This window comes from Palaemon carinicauda, chromosome 5 (genome assembly GCF_036898095.1).
Source record: "Palaemon carinicauda isolate YSFRI2023 chromosome 5, ASM3689809v2, whole genome shotgun sequence".
NCBI lineage: Eukaryota > Metazoa > Arthropoda > Malacostraca > Decapoda > Palaemonidae > Palaemon > Palaemon carinicauda.
The window spans coordinates 133,833,253-133,847,065 of NC_090729.1; the positions used below are offsets into that span (position 1 = coordinate 133,833,253).

At 36.2% G+C, this 13,813-nt stretch overlaps 1 protein-coding gene across 1 annotated transcript in view; it reads right to left on the reverse strand.

The window, feature by feature from the left end:
- Positions 1-1,031: 1,031 nt before the first annotated feature.
- Positions 1,032-13,813, reverse strand: part of LOC137641485 (calcium-responsive transcription factor-like) — a 71,087-nt gene continuing 58,305 nt past the window's right edge. Inside the window, exons 8-9 of the mRNA XM_068374094.1 lie at positions 10,377-10,509; positions 1,032-2,725 (exon numbers count right to left, since the gene is read on the reverse strand). Of these exons, the coding sequence (XP_068230195.1) occupies positions 2,660-2,725; positions 10,377-10,509 (199 nt within the window). The 3' untranslated portion in view covers positions 1,032-2,659. The remainder of the gene's footprint in view (positions 2,726-10,376; positions 10,510-13,813) is intronic.

The window sequence follows — 13,813 nt, forward strand, 5'->3', positions numbered from 1 at the left end:
CTCTAGGGCATTGTCCTGCTTGATAGGGCAAAGTCACTGTCACTTGCCTCTGCCATTCATGAGCAGCATTTAACCTTTAATGCTAAGTGCCTGATGCAATACTGCACTATGTTGCCTAATAACAAGATGAAAATGGCCATAAGCTAAGACATGAAATAAAAAATCAATCAGATTTTCTGTAGTTAAACATTTTTATATGTTTAGACCATATTTATATTATTCTAGTTATAAAGGCCATTTTTTTAGTCTGCAAATATTTATTTTGCACTGGTTTACAATCAATTTCTTTTATTTAGCAGTTCAGTGCAAACACTTACATCGTAGTAACTTAGGCCTCTCTCATGTTTCCATATGCTAGAGATCCTACTCTACTAGACGAACGAAGTTTCTATGATTGTTTTGTCTTTCTATAAAGTCATGTATATTTATAAAAAAAAAAAAGTGTAAGAGCATCACTACTATAATCATATTAGTTATATAAATAATTTGTGTACAGCATTAAATACTGGCTATTTCTAAAAAAAAATTTAAATAAAATTTCTTTTTATATCACTAAGAGTATATGCCTTTTCAACGATATTTGTGGTTTAGTTTATACAATGTAACTGATTTTTTTTAAACACATCAAAGTCATTATAAACTTATCACATTTCCTCAATTCCTGGCAACCTCTAATCCTCACTGACCTGAGTTTACTTATATATTTTGTCACAAACCTCAGTTAACTTTGATATATTTTTACGTTATCCAAATTCCCGTTTTCTCACAAAGTATTCTAAAGTTTAATTTTATTTAAAACTTTGTGGTTTACAATTGGAACTGATCTATAAAAATATCTGTATGATAGCATAAATCTTCATAGTGCATAGCTTCCATTGAAATTACTACCGTACAAAGTGTTTGTATTGGTTCTTACCGTCAATGCGTGTGTTACTTCTATTGAAGAGAAATAAAATTTCTTACTACGAATAATAGAAAATGAATGTTGAATGCTATAGAATGAATCTGATGGAAAGTAACTTGAAGATGGATTTAAGGAAAAAAATATTTATGCCATTTTAGTAGTTTTATTTTTTCAATATCTAATTAACTTGACAATTATATTTTACAATTAAATAAATAGATAAACAAGATAAAAAAAAAACTGGTGTTTTATGGCAGCAAGATTGAGGTGCCTTTTATCAGTTTTTCCCCTTTATCCAAAGGATCAGCTAGCCGCTGTTTGGCGGTTTACTGTTGTCTACTTGTTTATAAATCAATTGTGTACATCAGCAATGGAAATAAAGCACTTAATTAAACCTATAACCTTCTAGCATATCACAAAATAATAATAATGTATGGTACAGTATTCTGAAATTACCAAAGTAAAAAACAGACATTCATATAGTCATTAATTTATTTACAAAAATTGAAGACTAATACTTAAAAAAAAAAAAAAAAATTATCACAAATAATATTGTACTTTACATACAAACATACTTCAAAACTTTTTAAGCGACCAAATTAATAAGAATATGCAATTTTCATCAGAATGAAATAAAAGATTTCTGAGCCTGTCATTATAGGAATATTCCAAAATCTAAATTATCCTACACACTTCTGGTCCAAGGAATTCCGGATAAGGGATTCTCACCCTGTAAAATAAATACACCTTTCTCATACTCACCTACTTTCAAAACTATGTCTTAGTTCCTCAAACATTTATTTTTTCTAAATTTATCAAACACTAGTCATAACATTCAGTATTTATCTATTTCTCATGCCAAGCTGAATTGTTTTGTTAGAATTTACAATAGATATTCCTATTACAATGCTACTATCATTTAAAAAAATACAATTACATTCCACACTTTTACATTTTTTTGCTCAAAAGCTATGTCTCCATGCAGATAATACATAATATACGTAGGTCACACTTCCCCATATATGGACTTGAAAGTCCAACACTTTGGGAGTTAGTGTATTAAACTTGGTGGTAAGTTGAGTTCTTTTAATAGAACTACCAGCAATTTTTGCAGTTTTATCGTACCGGAGAATAAATGGAACCACAAGAACTTTGTGCAGCCAGAAGAATTTGAGATTTCAAAGACTTTCACTCAGAATTTTGGGACTCACAAGCCTATAGTTAATGCTTTAATGAAATGAAGAGAAATTTGTGACTTCTTCACAGGGAGCAAAGTATTCCTTTTTACATCTTGAATTGCGTACTTATAAAAAATCTCAAGAAACAAAGCTTAAAAACTGAAATACCTAGGAAAATTACATACAAAATATGTTTGAAGACAATACTCTCACCATGGGCTTTGAACTAAAACATCACACAGCCTTGTAACAGTGACAATATTCAGTTGCATTTCATAAGACAGGAAAGGTCAAGAGGTGATTAGATACTATAGTGGATTCATGGACCATATGCAAAACTCACCATTGGAGATACATAATTTAGCATCTTACAACTCAAGTCAAGTTATTTGGAATAGTCATAAAGAAAAGAGACGTCAATTAAAAAGGTCAAAGATGTATATAAATTAGAATAATTAATACAAAACTTTTCATCATGTTTTTAAATTTGGATACCGGTTTCCAAACCATTTCAAAATAAAAAAATTATATTGCTCTGTGTAAATTATATTACCACATCCTGGGAAGTTTGTGCACATCATTCATAATAATATACCGTATGTGCAGACTCCTCTTTAACTGGGAAATCATCTTCATAAAGTATCTGCGAAAAAGAGTTTAGTGAATTAGCATATGGTGTTCACAAATGAAAAGTTTTTTTAAAAAAAAAAAGAAGTAATTTTCCATTTCCTTAGGAAACTAAATTTCATACAGATTTTGTGATATTCACAATAAAAGTGCTACAAATTCTAAAAACAATTTATATTTTTCTGGCTATACAAACCTGTGTAATTTAAATAGCTTACTCTTAATCTCAATTTCTACGACCAGATAAAAAAAATGGGGTTCAGTTGCAACAATAATAGGCTACTTGGCAACTCCACTGCTGGGCAGCATTACATGCTGCTGTGATGCAAGCTCCCCTTTATCCTGGTCAAAAACTTGTAGGGTGGTTGAGGCAGGACCTTAGCTTAAATACCCAGATTTGTATAGCTAGGAAAAATACAGATTATTTTTAAAATTTATAGTTTATTCCTATGCAGATACCAACTCCTGAGTAATTTAAATGGAAGCCTTCCTTAGGTGGGAGGAAGTATCTGATAAGAGTCAAAGATAACTAGGTGAAGACATTCCAATCGGCTTGAGAAGAGGAGAGGTGGTAGTGTCTATACCCTCTAGAATCATACTATGACAGAGATGAAGTTATATCAAAATTAGGCATCAAAATACAGTATGACATATCAATATTCATAATTACAACCTTGTTATTCTTACCTGCATTAAGGTGTGATCCAAGCAAGCACTCCAAGACTGATCTTCGAGTACCTTCAGACTTGATCTATATTTCATACCCTTATAATGTAGAGAATAACTGAAGCCATGATAAAGGATTAAGAGTCCTCTGAGACCATGAGCCGAATAATTTGTTGAGTCGCAACAATATGACTTAAAGAAAAGGTGTCAAAAGACCTGTGAATACAATCTTTCAAGTAGTGTCCTGTGAAGGTATTCTGCTTCTCCAGAGACCTGCACTAAGAACTTGGGCTACCATGTGGGTCTTGCGGAACACTAAGGTTGCAGCAAAACACGGACATCGTGTGCTCTAAGGGGGCCCCTGCTGACGCTTCCCCTAAGGATTTATATGCTCTCATAATGGTTTCATGCAACCAAAATGAAATAGTATTCTTCGATAGTTTATTTTTGAGCGGCCTGTGCTCACAAAAAAAAGTTCAAATTTTAGGTCTAAGAGAAGCTGTTCTCTTCAGATACTTTCGTATTGCTCTTACGGGACAGAGTAACGGATTACCTGGATCGACAATATCGTGAAAGAGTCAAATCTATAATCAAGAATAGCCAGACTTTGTACTGTTGTTCTTTCCACCACTTAGAATGCAACGTTAGGTAGGACAGACCGTGTAATTTGCTAACTCTCTGGGCTGATGCTAAGGCAGTGACAGCCCGATCAAAATGTGCATTGTGGTGTGGCATGACATTGTAGCCAATAGGAGGAGGAAAAGCGGATAAAGGCTTCAGTGTCCTTTACCTATCCTGAAGCTAAAAAGTAAAAATACCTGAAAAAGGTTTCTGGTTTTCCAAAAAATGTGTAAAATCTGAAGTACTGTATTATGAACAACAGGTAAAGTACTTGGTTGAGTATAGTGTGGTAAAATAACAGGTTTGTCATTCGTATGGCAAATTGCTGTTGGGTTAGAATGAGGGTCAAAGCTAGCTGATAGAAAGCTGAAGCTGATAAAGGACGACAACCACAAGGGGGTTCAACTCGTTTACAAACTTGGGCAGTGACAGCACAATCAAAATGTGTATTGTGGTGTGACATGGTATCATGCATAGCCCATTATGAGGAAGAATACCATCACATGCTGAAATGGCGACACATTCAGTGGCGTCACCAGACTTGTTTGCCTGAGAACCGGCAAGGCTGAAGGACATGAAACTAACGCGCGGAACTAAAGAATGTGTAGTTGTTACCGTCGGCTTCTGTTCACTTTGCTTGAAAAAAAAAAAGGTACAACACCACTTGAACAATTCGGCCTTGCCAAAGTTGTGATTGTGGGCACTGCCAAAGCAGTTTGACCAACTTTAACATAAGATGATGAGGAGTTCTGGGACAAGTCCAGGGAACTTATAAGAGGAAAGCAGTGCCAAGGATCCCTGGGGATACGAGGCAAGGCCAGGTGGTCATAAGTACGACCTGGTGAAAGAAATAGATCCTCCCACAGGGCTACCTCCATACAGAGGGAGATGGCAGTCTTGACTCCAAGTTGTGCCATATGTGTACAGAAATGATGGGATACTTTCAACGCTTCAACAGGAGACGTTTCTAAAAGCAAAGTCATCCCCAAGAAACTTTGCCATAAAGGGCTCATCACTCAGTACACTAGTGGGAGGTGAGGGAGATCTATGTATATCAGAATAACTGGGGACCAAAGATCGGGGCACTCGAAGCACAGCGGCCATAGCCAAGGGATCCATCTCTAAAAGTGACTTGTGATCACTTGGTACATACATAAATATACCAAGGCACTTACCCCAATTTTGGGGGATAGCCGACATCAAACAAATGAAAATAAGGGGACCTTTCCTCTCTACGTTCATCCCAGCCTGACAAGGAACTCAACAGAGTTTGGCTGGTACTGCTAGGGTACAACAGCCCACCCTCCCCCGTTATCCACCAAAGATGAAGCTTCATAACGCTGAATCCCCTACTACTGCTACCTCCGCAGTCATCCAAGGCAACCGTAGGAAGCAGCAAGGCCTACCGGAACTGCGTCACAATCGCTCACCATTCATTCTTATTTATAGCATGCTCTCTTGCCTCTCTCACATCTATCCTCCTATTACCCAGAGCTTTCTTCAATCCATCCATCCACCAAAACCTTGGCCTTCCTCTTGTACTTCTCCCATAAATTCTTGCATTCATCTATTTTCCATTCTCTCAACATGGCTAAACCACCTCGACACATTCATATCCACTCTAGCTGCTAAATCATTTCTTACACCCGTTCTCACCCTCACTACTTCATTCCTAACCCTATCTACTCGAGATACACCAGCCATATTCCTCAGACACTTCATCTCAAACACATTCAATTTCTGTCTCTCCGTCACTTTCATTTCCCACAACTCCGATCCATACATCACAGTGGGTACAATAACTTTCTCATACAGAACTCTCTTTGAATTTATGCCCAACCCTCTATTCTTTACCACTCCCTTCACTGCACCCAACACTTTGCATCCTTTATTCACTCTCTGGCATACATCTGCTTCCACCTCCAATCAACATGACATTCAACCTTGCACCACCTTCGCTTCTCGTACATCTCATAACCTTACTCCTACCCACATTAACTTTAAACTTCCTTCTCTCACATACCCTTCCAAATTCTGTAACTAATCGGCCGAGCTTCTCTTCCGCATCTGCAACCAGTAGAGTCTCATCCGCAAACAACAACTGATTTACCTCCCATTCACGACCATTCTCGTCTACCAGTTTCAATCCTCGTCCAAGCATTCACCTTCACAAATTTACAAAATTAGTATCATCAATAATCAATTAATGGCCATCAGCCTCCTTAGGAAGGAACACAGTGGGGGACAACAATCACCAAAGAGAAGAGCCTACGCTTTTTACTGTTACCAGAAGATGACGAGGAAGGGGAATGATCCCTCTTGGCTCATTTCTTGACAACAGGACCAATAGAATGATATCTCTCCCAATGGGAGGACAGCCACTCCCTACAATACTAGCATGGAAATTCCACGGAACATCGTTTGCCATGGCATGAGAGGCAGAGAGGATGCAGATCGACCACATTACGACACATGAAAGTGCCCCAAGGGCGACCATCACATCCGGGGCTGGTCCACATGACACTAGCGATACGATAAGCACAAGTAGCAATGATAAAAAAGCACAAAACACTATAAGGGTAATCTAGTGTGGATAAGTGAAGTCATGATCATAGAGCAAAGAGGGAAAACCTCTCAACGGAATGATAACTATAAAAGTAGAGCTTGCATCACAGCAGTGGAGTTACCAAGTAACCTATTATGGTTGCATTGCAAATGGATCAAGTTCTTTTTTCTTTTTATTGTCTGGCTGTAGAAAATTAACATCAGGACTAACCCATTTAAATGACTCAGAAGTTTGTGTCCACATAGAACCAACCATTAATTTAAGTTTAAATATACTAATTATTCATTTTCTAATCATGAACACAATCTAATTCAGTTATCTATTTTAGGTAATTTCAAAACCAAAGTAATCAGGTAGCTAAGTACTATACAGTAATACAGTACATACTGGTAAGTAAAAAACTCACAGAAAGCTACTCTGTATTAATAAGAGAGCAGAAGATAGGAAATGCCTTTGAAGAACTATTATAAGACAAATTCAAGTCAAGTATTTTACAATGATAGTACAATTAACTCTTCCTGTGTGCGTGTGCTTAGTATTCGGAAATTTCTTACAACCTGAAAACAATAAATTTGACAACCCATTTCTTAACAGCGAAAAATTTCCCGAGAACACAAATAAAAATGAGAAATTTACTCAGAAATTGTAAAATACTGCGTAACGTTGAAAAGTTTAAGTCAAAAAGTAAAATTCAGCATTAGAAATTGGCAAATAATATTATACAGTATTAAAAATTGCCAAAGAACACAAGTACAACAAGAAACTTAAATAAAATAATTGTCATTCACAGCATAATGTTAAAAGGTGCAAGTCAAAATGTGAAATTTAGCATTAAAAAATCAGAAAATAAAACTATATAGTATTAAAAATTGCCAAAGAACATGTGTCAAAATGTGAAATTGAGTGTTATAAATCGCCAAATACAGCGTAATGTTAACAAGTGCAAGTCAAATTATGAAATTTAACATGAGAAATCAGCAAATAATATTGTACAGTATTAAAAATTGATAAAGAACGTGAATCATAAGAGGAAATCTACTGTTACAAATTGCCAAATACAGCGTGATGTTAGATAGCGCAAGTCAAATTGTGAAATTTAGCATTAGAAATCAGCAAATTCTATTAAAAATAGAGTCACAATGTGAAATTTAGAGTTACAAATCACCAAATACAGCATAATTTTAAAAAGCACAAGTCAAAATGTGAAACTTAGCATAAAAAATCAGCAAATAATACGATACAGTTTTCAAAATCGATAAAGTACATGAGTCAAAACATGAAATTTAGAGTTACAAATCCTCAAATACTGTGTAATGTTGAAAAGCGAGTCAAATCTTGAAATTTAGCATTAGAAATTTGCTAATAATACTGTACAGTACCGTGTTAAAAATTGAAAAAGAACACAAGTCAAAACAAGAAATTTAGTTAGAAATCAGCAAATAATAATGTACAAGTTAAGAAATTATATCAATGATACACTGTTAACTATATGAGTTTATTCTTAATACTGTCACCATAAGATCAGCTAACTAAAAATAAAAAAATAAAAACCATTTGTAGTTACTGTTGTTAAAATGCACCTAAAATTGATAAAAGAAAAGTACAAAAGTGCTTAAATGAAGCTCAGTAAATATCGAAAAGCGTGATCTTTTTAGATTTCTTTCAGTACATATATGTTATGTTGTCAGGTAAAATTAGAGATCAACTGACGAAATTGAATGCCGTGTTTTAACCCTTTTACCCCCAGGCTCTTTGGAAATTTCCAACCCTTAACCCCCAAGGGGTTATTTTTTTCCCAGCACATTTTGCAGTATATTTTCTTTAAATTGCTCTAACAGCCTTAATTTTTGTCATAGAGAGGTCAGGTTGGTCTCATTCTCTTGGAAAATGCCTGAATATTCTCAAAAAATTATCAAAAATATGAAAAAAAAAAAAATTATAGCATTTTTTTGCAAGGACGTACTGGTACGTCTATGGGAGTAAAGGGATGAGTTTTGTGAAACGTACCAGTACGTCCTTCGGGGGTAAAAGGGTTAAGCTAAGTCTACTTTTGAACACAATAGATCTAATCGAAGTATAAAGTTATCTTGTGTCTAGTATCTGAGAATTTTTAAAGAAAAAAAAATTTCCTTCTGCTATACACATGTATTATGTGATATCCCTGGAGAGAGAGAGAGAGAGAGAGAGAGAGAGAGAGAGAGAGAGAGAGAGAGAGAGAGAGAGAGAGAGAGAGAGAGAGAGAGAGAGGAAATCGAATGCCATGTTTTTGTTTATGTTCCTTTTGGCGACATGAATCCATGAATCGTTCACCTCAATTCACGATATAATGAAGTTAATTTCATTCTTACACTCATAGTTAATAACTATAATGCATAGTTAATACAGTACACCTATTTATTTCAAGTAAATTACAGTTCATTTAGTTAAAATATGAAAAATGTTGGGGACTTAGGGTCTACATTAGGCAGACTAGACATGTATTCTTATGGGAAAAATTAGTTTCCTACCAGAACTTTTGACAAACAGGGCCGTTTTCATAAACTAATTAATAGCGGATAACGATAGTTGACTATAGTCAATTTTTTTTAATGAGGCACATTTGCATCGACTCGCAGGGGTGCTCTTTTCGCTCGGAAAAGTTTCCTGATCGCCGATTGGTTGGATAAGATAATTCTAACCAATCAGATAGCAGGAATCTTTTTCCAACTAAAAGGGCACCGCTGCGAGTCGGTGCAAATGCGCCTCATTAAAAAAAATGAGCATAGGTAGTTGGTTGGCCAGGGCATCAGCCAACCAATGAGATACTATCGCTAGTGAGTTATTGGGTCCTTTGACTGGCCACATAGTACTACATCTGAATACGTCTCATTTTTTCTGTGCTACATATACACAGAATAGTCTAGCCTATTCTCTCTACATGCTCCTCTGTCCTCATACACCTGACAAAACTATATATATATAAGTTTCTTCTAATAGAGGAGCTCCATTCAGGAGAGAACATAGCATTTTTTTCTCAAGTAATCAAGAGTTATCAAGGATAGTTAGTGAATGATTTCACATTTCCCAGTACTGTAGTAGAAAATGAAACCTTGATATAAATTGTTTCACACTAACATGAAACTAAATTATTAAAATTTTTCAATGTTCTTGCCACTTGCTCTAGGGTTGTAGCCCATAAAATATTTAAATACAGCATTATTAATATAAATAGAAAGGACTGAAATTCAATCATCTGAAAAAGTGTCCAGAAATAATAGTCCTGGCTATTTTATGCCGGCGTCAACCTCAAATCAGTCAATTAATCTCTTTGCATGGGTGTCCCCAATAATTTAACTAGTCATTTTTTTTTCTAGTACATAGTAGAGTATGATGATGCATTTCGTTTCCATAAAGAAGCAGGAGGTTACATTGGTGAAAATTAACAATACATAATAAGGAATTGGTTCATGGTCGCTGTCCTTAGCAGATGAAATTGTGTAAACTTCTTGTACTGTATTTCTACTTTTTACTTGCATAGGAATGCAATGGTGAAAAATAAGATAATTCCAACATGCAAGACTACTGAACATCAGAGGATAAAGAAAGATAAGAAGTGAGGTCTTTAAATCTTCCACCTAATCCTGAAGTAACAGTCATTAGCAACAGCAAGCCCTTGTGTAACCAGGCAAAAGCTAATAAAGGCTCTTAAAAAATTTACTTGCCTAATTAAGTTATGGAATCCAATTTAATTAAGCATACTAAAAATGCACAATACATTGATCTTACATTTTTTAAGCATTAAGTCTTCAAAGTTATTAGTATAAGAAAATCTTACCTGATTATCGTTGTCTGCATCTGATATAGCATATGCAGTGTAGCTGATAACTTCCTCTTCTTCGGTACCTGTACCAGTATTTTTCTCTTTCTTAATACCTGGACTGCCTTCCGTTTCAGACAATTTTAGATAGCTGAGGAAAATTATCTTAGGTTAACTGTATAATCATTAACTATAAAAACAGTTATGGTACCTGTATACTCCACAAGCTAAAAATAATCATAAGTTCAACTCATAAATGAGAATACATAGATTATAAACCTAATTGAATAGTATTGTGATACAAATTTTAAAGTATTCTGATAAAACATTTACAATAAAAGGGGCATGTAAAACATCTTATCTGCAGATTCAAAACTGATGATTTGACCATTATAAAAAGATATATGTTGAAAATTCACGTAACCGCTACCACTTAACTGGAAACACCAAGCAAAATATATAGACTGCACACCATTACACCACCACTCAGTAGATTGGACTGCTGTGAAATCATGTTTCAAGAAAATGGAATGTTAGCCTAAAGGCTAAAAGGTTTTTCCCATCCTACCTTTTTTATTTCCATTTCTATTTCATCAACAATATTTACACATTTTACTGTTTATTTCAGCCTTGTTTATTCTATAGGTACTTATTCTTTATTCCCTTCTATTCTGTATTTTCAACAATATTCTATTAATATTAATACTGTATACTGTAATTTAATACCAAAGGTTAAAAGGTTTCTCCTTTCTATTTTTTTTTACATATTTTTTCATTTTTGTTATCCATGCATTTTTACTGTTAGAATGTCAGTCTATGTTTATTCACTATATCCTTCCATATTCCTTGTTATCCTTATTCCCTTTCATTAAGCATCCCCCCACCTAAATTCTATTGGTATTATTTTATTTCAATGCGGACAAGGGGGAGGGAAATTGGAGAGCTTTGGATGCAATGACCACAGATAAGGTTTTACTTTATGTTAAAGAAAATACTGTACTGTACTATATTGCAAATACAAATAATATAAACATATAAAATTTTTTTAAGTAATTTGTATTTTTCCTAGCTATACAAACCTGAGTCCTTTAAAAAGGGAATATGTTCTGAGCACAAGCTAGAGAGCTGTTGAATCGTTTGACAAGGCAGTTGGGTGATGGGTTAGAACAAAGACGAGGAGCTCCGACACCACACCTGTCAAAAGCTCCCCATTTATGACCCTTCTGTTCAGAACTGAAATGGGTGGTTGATGAAGGAAGTTTAACCTAAACGACAAAGATTTGTATAGCTAGGGAATATACAAATTACTTTAACAACTTGGGATTTGTTCTTAAGTGAACTACAAAACATCTTCCTTTAAATAGGGATATTCCTTGCTTAGTGGATCCAAAGTCCCTCTACATCCAAATTGGTTAGTTCTTTTTCTACCTGGTCCCGTACAGGAGTGAAGAGAACAATTCCAGCAACCTCCTATTTGTCTATTATTGGGATGAATAGACTGATAGGGATTGGCCTGTCCAAGAAGATTGCTACGTGATTGAAGGAGGGATCCCTTGCCCCAACAGGAGATAGCAGTCCCGAATAACATACCTAGCATATAATGATAAACAGGTTGGTATATAATGCACCCTCATCTAGGAAGAATGAGGGAGAACTTCTCTAGGTTATAAAGAATGGAGCTCAGAAGTGTAGTTTACCACCATTGACAGATCCAGTGGGTAAGATTTTGACAGTCATTCTGCCTTTATTCAAAACTTAACCTATCTGTTACCATAGAGAAGATGCTTACTGTCCTGTAAGTGAGCCTGGTTGGTTACAAAACTACTCAAGCATTCTCCGCAAAAATAAACACAAAGTCATCAAGGAACTTTATGGTCCCATAGATTAAAGATAGTGAAAGAGGTCTAGCGCATACCCACCCCAACTTTCTACACCTGGCCCACTGCAAGATTCCTCTTGAAAGCTAGGGTGGGGCCTGGACTTTGCACATTCCAGTCCTAGCTGATACATTGATTATCTCAGCAATCAAGGTGTATGCATTATATACTGACTAACGAAGTTGTATCCCTTGTTCAAGGTGATATCTGAAAGAAGCAGTACACAGTCTGGAGCACAGAGTCCTGAACTGCTACATCATACCGCAAAGGGAGAAGGGGGATACAGTACAGTACTTTCAAATGGACTGATACATGGGTACTTAAAAGTTTAAGTGTTTTCTTATGGAACTCAGCACAGATCACACTGTTTCCATCCTGAACTTCATTTGATGCACAAAGTCCTTAGGTGGCAAGATGCTGAAAACTGGCCTCCAATCCCCAATTAACTCCTACATCACGAAGTCCAAAGACTCGTATCAAATGACTTCTAATGCGTTCCTCTCTAACATCTCTACTACCTCCTACCTCTATCCGATAAGAACTCTATCTGAAAATGAGTGGGGGGAGCAAGGGCTGAGGAGGGTAGTAAGTAACCATCCTGAAGGACTCCCACTACTCCTTCTGCTGTCACAGTGCCTGGCAGGAATAGGTTGGGTAGCTCAAAAGGGAATGCGCCTGCAGGCTGCAACGGTTCCTTCAGGGAAGTTGCGGAAGGTCCTTATCAGGGTCAACAAACCACGGCCTTTGACTCAAAGGCCAAGAAGCTGCGCCCTCTACCTTGAAGAAAGCAACCCCGTCAGAGTACACACCAACCGAAAAGGTGATGGCGCTTAAAAAGAACCTTTCTGCCTCAAGTGTGTAGGGGACAAGATCTAATTGACTTACTTGCATCTATGGAATTCTCAGATCAACAGATATGATTGTCAACTTAATCCTTGGCTAAATTAGACAGATCCAACCAAGGCAGCCCTAGGGATGGCCTGTGCACTAGTGGGGTACCAAAGTGCTGCTCAATGACAAGGTCAACTTCCAAATTTGAAGCCAAGGTTGCCTCCCTCTGACCATTGCCCCCATGAATGTATGCACAATGTCCACCAGAAACACTTGGGGTTATCTGCCTCCATTGGCACTGGTCCAAGGTCCTTTATTTTAGGGACAGATGAATCCAAAGTAGCACCAGCCACCCACTGAGATACTACCGTTAAGAGTTACTGGGTCCTTTGATTGGCCAGATAGTACTACATTAGATCCCTCTCTGGTTACAGCTCATTTTTCTTCTGCCAACACATACACCAAATAGTCTCGCATATTTTTTTACACATTCTCCTCTATCATCATACACCTGACAACAATAAAATAGCTGCCAAATCCTTCTTCACTCAAGGGGTTAACTACTGCTCTTTAATTGTTCAGTGACTACTTTCCCCTTAGTGAGAATAGTTAGTAAGAATAAAAGAGAGACTTTGGCTATACTGTAATAAGCAGCTCTTCTAGGACACTCCAAAATCAAACCATTATTCTTAGTCTTGGGTAGTACCATAGCCTTTATACCATGGTTTTCCAGTGTCTTGATGGTAC